Here is a 9,239-nt window from a genome sequence, read left to right on the forward strand (position 1 = left end):
ACAAGTGGAACATCAGAGAATTTCGGCTTGCGCGACTTGTTGCATGACATGAGACAATAAAAAAATCAAAACATTTTGTCTATCAATATGTCGAAGGAAGAAAATATGGCTCAAAAAATAAAAACCATAGGTAAAAGTATTTCATCATGATATTGAATCATTTAGTTCGTAGATTTACGGCTGGGGTTATAGAATCATATGTATTATTCATAATTTAGGTGAATGATAAGACGATATGGTATATTTAGCTTATATCATTCTATTTTATCATTCATGGTTGTGGATGTTCTTAAGCTAACTCTTACGGTCATTTAATTTCAAGATATTAGTTGGAAACCTTGTCTAAACCCAACATTCAAGATGTTGATCAACCAAATTTAAAAGTGAGCGTGAAATTAAGATATTTGTGCCCAACCATTTAGCGGAAAAAAATTACCACTTGGTGCAGAGAATTTAAGCCACCAGATGGAAATTTGTTAGTGACTTAACGACTCTGTTGTTTTCGCCAAATAATCAAGCGCAAATTCTCCAAATCATTCATCCAAATTTACCTGAGTCCAGTAACATGTGAGTTTGTTATACATGAAAGTTTATTTCTATACTGTTGGAAAATTGAATCCAATTTTGTATATAAATGGAAAAATCATTTAACTAGTGCCATATTGGATTTGGATGTCGTGTTGTTTTAGTAGTTATGTGATTAATCTTAATTTGGCATATTAGTTAGTTTAAGTCACTTTCAAGTTTAAAACTAAAAAGAAACCTAAAACTATACTTAAAGGGACACAACCCTTAGGGAATTCAAATTGGAATTCTAAAGACACATCCCTTAAAGAAATCCTTGAAGCACCATGACTCTTCATTAAAAAGGTACTAGTAATTTCTATAAATATCCTGCACACATTTAGGAAAAACAATTAGAAATCTAATTAGCATCCCACTGCATTCTAAATTCATCAATTAAGTTTGTGTTAAAGAGAGAGTTCATCACCGTAAGTTTTGGTTCGCTGTTTCTCGAGGTTTGAACTGTTATATCCTCTAGAAGAAAATCATTGTATCATGAGAAAAATACATCCATAATTCGTAAATATTATGTAGGATGAATCCGTCTTAAGACTAGAGGATATAATCTTTGTCTCGACTTTAACTTTGGTCTAATTAGATTACATTTCTCGTCTTCTCTGATTGTTTCATTGAAGTTTATACACAAAATTGCCAACATACGGTACATATACTCTAGGACGTCAGTGCTCAACGGAATGTTGGATTCTCACCGAGATACGTCCCCATCACGTGTAACGTTTGCTGAAAAGCACATCTCAACTTGCAAACTGCCGAGTTATTTCCGTAGTGTTAACATTTTCCGCGCTTACAAAAACGGACTAGAAAGTGTCGGTGTCCCGATTAATCAATGTTTGTAACCACCTCTAATTTGTCTGCCGTTGATATCTAAATCGTGGCAAATGTTTGACCAGTCATCTTAATCTAATGGTGGGACATGAATTAGGAATTTGGTATGCTGGAAGTCAACACTTAGCACTGATCACCGTACGAGGCATGGTCCCTTATGGGGCTGAGACTAATCCCGTTCACACCCTGAGTCGCATGGATCTGCTTAGAAGCTTAAATGATGCGTACTCAACTAATAAGTGCGGTGCTCGTGCAATGGAGGTACGTATTTAAAGTTGGAGACACCAAAATTAATGAGGGTTGAAAAAGAAATAGCTCGGTTGGCCAAAAGGAAAAACTCTCATACTTCACGTTAGTGTTTTAAAGCTAAAGCTAACGTTAAGATAAGTAAACAATTCCATCTTTTTGGCTTAATGTGACCTTTGATACTGAAATTTTTAGCTAGTCGATAAACATGTAGGGTACAAAGAAAAAAGAAAGTTCCCTAAATGGAGGTTTTAGATACTAATTTTCTAATTTTTGGTGATCTCATTACCAATTAAAATCAATGTCTTGATTCGGAATTATGGTTTCATTACCACCACAAATCTTGATTTGGGAACAGTAAAACCAGCTTTAGTTCGGTTTTATATTAATGGTGGCCACCGACAGTAATTCCATCATAACTAGTCGGTACTCGCCTCAAGTGGATATGAATAGGTCATGAAAGTCATGACTTAAAAAGCTTGGTCACTAGTGGGGTTCTTCTTCACATCAGCTTTCTGGTTGTGTTTTTTTTTGGATGACATATTGGTTTCATATTAAAAAATGGCCTTAGAAGTTTGAATTTCCGACCCCAAATTTCTCACTAGTATGTCTCAAAGATGTTGTTCATCCTTGGACCTTAAGCAAGGGTGGTGGAGATGGCGTTTTCAGTTTTCTCGGCCAACAAATTTGCATTCGGGAAAATCAGAGATTTATCTTGTGATTAGTTCTTGTTGTTGTGAGGTTGAGTGACTGAGTGGGAACTGGGAGAGTGGGATGGGAAATCGTTCATTTTCGATTTGATGTGTGATATATACAACATTATGACATTCTTACTTTTACATCTCATGTCAAAATGAAGATTTATTTGTGGGACAAATTTTCCTTGTTTTTTTTTCTTTTTTTTTTCCTTCGGAAAATGAGTTATTTGTCCAAATATTTTTAAACATGATTCTAATGCACGAGTAAAAATTAGTATGGGTAAAATGGACACCAAAAAAATAGCAAGAATGAAACCGGATTCATCCTGTCTTAAACTTAAAAAAGAGCGAGGATAAAACTGGATGCATCCTGATGTAAATTAGAAATAAGAAAAAAATATTTGAAAATGGGTAAGATGAAACTGTTTACATCCTGGCTATTTTTACATTCTCGTCCATTTGAACAATATCAAATTTTACATGTCCTTTTCACCCAGAAATTGTAGTTATTGGGTTAATTGACCAATTTTGTGTGTGTTTTTTTCTTTCACCAAAAAGTTGGGTCATGTTTTTTTGCTAAGAAACACACCCATAGATTAAGGAAGAAGATAATTACAAACAACATTCAGGTTCTCCTTCCTAATAAGAGAGTTCAAAAAAGAAGGAAGGGAGACTCATAGACCCGAAAGACTAAGTTTTCTAGCCCGACGTGCAAGCCGGTCAGCTAGAAGATTTTTCACACGCTTAATGTACATGATTTTAAATGAAATTGATCTGGAAATTAAACTCTGACATTGATCTAGTAAATCACTACTTATCCAAGCAATATTAGAATTGACTCCATTTATGAAGTGCACAAGTTGAAGACAATCACTAACAAAGACGACTCTGGAAAGATTCATCTCTTCTGCCCGAGAGATAGCCAAAATTAGAGCAGCAGCTTCAGCACCTACTGCATCTGGAATCAAACCATAGTCCGAACGAGAACTTATTACATTTCCTTCAACATCACACCAAATAACACCCAAACCCATATTAAAGTCTTTAAAAGAGCCATCAACAAACATAAAATGATCCACTTCAGCAATAGGGATCTTAATATCACTATGCACATCAGCAGGACGAATGCGAGGAGAAATGTAAGTGTTAAACATTCTCTTAGTATCCAAGATGACCTTATTCAGATCAATAGAAGCATTTCTAAAGATCACATCACACCGTAACTTCCAAATACACCACATAGTAATAGTACCTATGCTAGGCCAAGAAACATTAAAGGGAGATTCACCCAGATCAGAATTATGCCAATACAGAAAGTAGTCATCGATCCAATCCAAATCTGGGGATATTAAATGAAGTAAAGAAACTCCAAACCAAATGGGTCTTGCAACTGTACATTTTATGAACAAGTGTAGATGTTTCTTCGTGACAGTGACAGAGAGGGAAAATCACATCCACATAAGGGTTATAAAACTGTAACATTGAATTAACCGGAATCATATACGCAAAAATTTTCCATAAGAGAAATTTAATCTTGGGAAAACAGTCGATACTCCAAACTTTCATCCAAAAGGCAGAGTCATCTAAGGGAGCAATGTCATTCATATAGATTCTGTAAGATGATTTAATAGTAAACTTACCATTCCTAGTATGGGACCACATAAACTTATCACTCATATTAGGGTTGATTCGAATTGACCTAATCCTAATTACATCCTCCGGCAAGAACAAAGTTGATAACAGACTGACATTCCAACAACCATTCTGAATATCAAAAAGCTCACTAACAAAAACATAGTTAATATGAGAAGGATGTCTGGGCAACGGAGGATTTAATTTTCCGGGTATCCAGTTAGAATGCCAAATACGAGAAGAAACTCCATTATTAATTTTGACCACATAGTTGGATTTAATGAAATGTAATCCATTAACAATACCTTTCCAGATCCATGAGGAGGAATTAGTAGCTTTGTCGATTTCTAACAAATTTTGATTAGGAAAGTATTTGTCTTTCATAAAAGAAGAAAGTAAGATATTCGGATTGTTCAAAATCCTCCAACCAAGCTTGCAGATAAAGACTCTATTAGTAGCATATGTGTTCCTAATACCTAAACCACCATTTAGTTTAGATTTACCTATATCACCCCAAGATCGAAAATATGTAGCCCTCTTTGAATTCTTTTTTGACCACCAGAAAGCACGCTGAATGGAATCAATTTTAGAAGTGACAGTTTTCGGAAGAGGGAAACATGCCATATGATAAACAAACATACTAGACAAAACATGCTTAGTGACTACTGTTCTCCCAGCCACATTGAGATTGGACTTCTTAGAGGAGCCCAATCTAGAATACAGATTTTCAATAAGAAAATTAAATGAAGTATTTTTATTCTTACCAATAAAAAGGGGAGTACCTAAATATTTTTCTGAATTACTAAGAAATTTCATTTTGAGGGTTTTAGATAGAATTTTTATGTGTTTATGATGCATCTTACCACTAGTTATAAACCCTGATTTTTCAAAATTAATTGCCTGACCTGAAGCATTAGCAAAAACATTAATAATTTTAAGCAGATTCCTAGCATAAGTGACAGAAGCCTTGACAAACAACATGCAATCATCAGCGAAAAATAGATGAGAAATAGATGGACTATTCTTTTTGAACTTGAAGCCTTGTATCAAATTGTCTTCATCAGCTTTTAAGAGCAACTGAGACAAGACTTCCATGCAAAGAATGAAAATATAAGGCGAAAGACAATCACCTTGTCTGATGCCCCGAGAAGGATGGAAGGTTTCACCGGGAGAACCATTCACTAATACTGAATATGAGACCGTACTATACACTTTTGAATCATTTGACACCATTCTTCAGAGAAACCAAGTTTTTTAAAAACAACAAGAATAAAGGACCACTCTAATATATCAAAAGCTTTTGAAAGATCGAGTTTAATAGCTAAGCGCCCATTTTTAGAATTCTTCTTCTTCCTTTTAAAAGAGTGCAGAATTTCATGAGTGCGATATTATCATGTATCTGACGATTAGCAACAAAAACCGACTGAAAAGGCGAAACTAAAGTATCCATAAGAGGTTTCAGACGATTAGTTAAAATTTTCGAAATGATTTTATATACAGAATTAGACAAACTAATAGGCCTGAAGTCAGAAGGAGAAACAAATTTTTTGATTTTGGGTATTAAAGATATAAAAGAGAAATTAGTTTGCTTAAGAAGAAATCTATTTTGAAAGAAACTCTGCACATGAGATACCACTTCAGAGTGGACAATATCCCAATTATCCTGGAAAAAAACCCGCCTGGAAACCATCAGGCCCCGGAGAGCTCCAACATGCCAAGTTATTAATTGTATCTTCGATTTCCTAAGCTGAGGGGATCGCAATCAAGAAAGAGTTGACATCACCAGATATTATGGGATTCACAAACCTTAAGGCTTCTTCAATGTCATTGTTCCCTGGATTTGAAGTAGTATAAATTTTCTTAAAATGTTTAGAGAGCAACTGGACCACTTGTTCTCTGTCCTCTAACCAATTCCCTTGCTCATCTCTAATAGTGTGAATGGTATTATTCATATTTCTAATTTTGACAGAGTTATGAAAATTTTTTATATTCCTATCATACAGCGTAAAGTAGTTAATTCTAGATTTCTGCATATAGAAACTATGCTCAATTTCATACCAGTAGTCCAACTGTTTAGAATAGTTCAAGATATATTCTCCAATCGAAGAAGAATAGGGCAAAGCTTGAAGCTTTTCTAACTCAGAATTAAGCCTACCAATTGTAGTTTTAATATGCCCAAAAGAATTAATGTTCCATTAACCAATTCAAATTTCACATTCTTGAGTTTATTAACCACTACAAAACCAGGAGACCCATTAACCTTTTTAGACCAAGAATTATTCAAAATATTTTTGAATTCAGGGTTTATTTGCCAGCATTTGAAGAATTTGTACGGAATATTAATGTTCCGTTCCCAGTGAAAGCATTTAACCAAAACAGGACTGTGATCTGAGTAGATCCTCCCTAAATTAGTGACTCTAATTTGAGGAAGAATTGTGACCCACTTGTCATTCATAAAAGCCCTATCCAACTTTTCAAAAATCAACTCAATCGGATTTTTAAATCTTCTATTAGACCAAGTAAAAGGGTTACCATAGGATAAGACTTCATTCATACTCAACTTTAACAAATTATCTCTAACAAGATTGGGAGGGAATGAACTGTTAGGGTTACCACCTTGTTTTTCCGAACTATGCAGGATAAAATTAAAATCTCCGACTAAAAGCCAAGGTTACTATTATTGTCATTCATATTACTAAGAAAATTTCATTGGTTTCTCATACCAACCAAATTTAAAGAGCCATAAATAAAAGAGATCACACAATTCTTAATAGTAGGATCACACAGAATATGAATCATATTCAGAGAATAACCTAACACTTTAATATTTGATTTTTCAAAGTACCCAAAAGCCAAACCACCCGATTTACCAACAACAGGAATAATGACCCAAGAATCAAAAGGTAAATGATGTGTAAATTTCCTAACTGTATCAGCATCAACCATAGTTTCTAAAAGGCAAATACCATCTAGTTTGTATTTCCTAAAAATACTAAACAAATGTCTCCATTTTTTGGCCGAACAACACCCATTAATATTCCAACTTAAGAACTTCATAGTGTATAGTGAATTACAGAACAAAGGCGCAAACAAATAATAAGAAATAAATAGCAGGAGAAAACCAAAAGCGATAAATAATCAGAAGGGGGACTTACAAGGTCATGCGCCAATGAAGGTTCAACAGCCATAGAGTCTGGGTCCATCATCATGAGATCAACTTCCTTTTCAAAATCCTCATCAGTGATAACCGGTTCCAGAGGAAGAGTATCTAATGACAAAGGTTCAAGTATGATAGAATCCTTCAATTCATCATTCTGAGAAGGGACATTCATAAATTTACTCTCTGAACTTAGAGGCATAAAAACTTCTAAGGAATAGTTCATTTCTGAGGCAAAACTAAACATAAAACTGGATGATGATACAACAGTCTTAGAAAAATAAGAACTTGAAGAGGCCCAAAAAACAATATTATCAGACGAACACAGACTAGGGGAAAATCCCAAACCACCACAATACTTCGACTGAATCTCCTTACATTTTTCAACATCATGATAAAGGACAAAAACACTCTTGAAAGCACAAAACAGAAGCTTTGGGTAAAAAAAAAATCATGTAGTAAGTTTTTCTTTTAGTGATAAGAACTACCTTTCTTGCCAGTGGAGAGTTCAGAGGGACCATGAGTTTGGCTTCGTATTGATTTCCAGCAGGAGTATCCACAGTAACAAAGGTTCCTATTTGATCCAGAACTTCGCTAGATTTTACTTGATTCACAAGATCTGTAGGAATGGTTATTTGAACTGGCAATAGTGTAGTATCCCAGACCAAATCAAATATAGACTCTAGATCACCAAAATTCTGAACTGCAAAAAGTTGGCCAAATAATAAGGAAGGCCTAGCAGCATAAGCCAACTCCTTATCTTGACTTCTCTTAAACAACACAACAAACAAATTCTGGATACCCATAACAAATTGAGAAAACAACTTTTAATGCAAAGAAGCTGCAATTTAATACCAACACGAAACCTACGGTCGATTAAAGGATAAAATCCTACCTATTCATCATACCAAGACCACCATTAACATAGGACTTAAGACACCAAGCTAAACCCAATTCTCAGAACTTGTAAGGGAATAAGAATCTTTAATAGATAAGAATATAATCAAATCCCTACCAACAGTAGGGTCTCAATCACCCAAAAATCTCTGAAAGACTAAACTTCCATCATTTCTTCAAGAACTATTTCCTAATCCTTTTATTGTGGTAATAAGAGATAGAAAATAATCAATGAACCATACCTTTAATGCAAAACCCCATCTTCTCAGTAGTCATTTTTGATATTTTTAATCTCATGATGATGCCGCTGCAAGTCTATGACTTCACCTCCATTAGCTCATGACTTAAGATAGAAAACTGCAACAATAACAATTGTTAGATTATTAGAAAAAAAAGAGAATCAAATTACTGGACAATAAGAATCATCATGATTAAAACCTAGAGAAAAGAAAAGATTGGAATCAGGTCGAACTCAAAATTAGGTCAAAAACAAAAAATAGGTTAAAAATTAGAGAAAATCAATAGGTTTGAATAAGGTTCATTATAACAGAAAAGTATATGAAAACAAAACAAAATTAAATGAAGAACATGCTACTAGCAATGGATTGAAGATTAAGATCCAGGAAGGAACTAGAAATGAAAGAAGATTTCAAGTTTGACTAAGTCAACGTCGCGAGAAAATTCGCCCCAAAGTTGGGTCATGTACTTATTGGATTTAAAGACCAGAAACAAGAATGATTTTCATTTAATTTTCACAATTAAAGTTCAAATTCCTATCTGTTGTCAACATGACATGATAAATGAAGATAATAGTCCCTCGCATCAAACTAGTGATCCATATGCTGATAAAGTTGAGATCATACATCACTTCCGCAGATCCGCATTAGATTCGGATGCTTGGTTACTTTGTCACATGTGATTGTGACCGTATCAACCAATACTACAAAGCAACCACTTTCATTCACCTACAATGTTCAACACTGGTGTTGTTTTTAAAGAGAAGGCTTGAGAAAGGCTACCGGTCTGCCTAAACCGTTGGTGATAGCCAAACAGGAACCAAGAATAAACTAATATGCCAAAAAGGCAAATACAAATATTGATTGGGAAGACTAGATAGAGGTTGCCTTCAAAATTTTCTTCATACCGGTCTGCCTCCCATATCTCCCTGATTTTTCTTCAAAATTTCAGATAACTCATTA

General features: G+C 34.5%; 1 protein-coding gene and 1 long non-coding RNA gene across 2 annotated transcripts; both read right to left on the reverse strand.

Moving 5' to 3' along the window:
- Positions 1-3,028: 3,028 nt before the first annotated feature.
- On the reverse strand, positions 3,029-5,938 carry LOC113295753. The gene is made up of 3 exons (XM_026544077.1): positions 5,793-5,938; positions 3,995-5,220; positions 3,029-3,693 (listed from the first exon to the last, which is right to left on the reverse strand). The coding sequence occupies exons 1-3, from the start codon at positions 5,936-5,938 to the stop codon at positions 3,029-3,031; spliced, it is 2,037 nt and encodes a 678-aa protein (XP_026399862.1).
- Positions 5,939-7,147: 1,209 nt separating this feature from the next.
- LOC113293820 lies at positions 7,148-8,645 on the reverse strand. Its single transcript, XR_003332589.1, has 3 exons — positions 8,283-8,645; positions 7,632-7,762; positions 7,148-7,254 (listed from the first exon to the last, which is right to left on the reverse strand). It is a non-coding gene; the product is annotated as an uncharacterized LOC113293820 (long non-coding RNA).
- Between the last annotated feature and the right edge of the window lie 594 nt (positions 8,646-9,239).

This window comes from Papaver somniferum, chromosome 7 (genome assembly GCF_003573695.1).
Source record: "Papaver somniferum cultivar HN1 chromosome 7, ASM357369v1, whole genome shotgun sequence".
NCBI classification, from domain to species: Eukaryota; Viridiplantae; Streptophyta; class Magnoliopsida; order Ranunculales; family Papaveraceae; genus Papaver; species Papaver somniferum.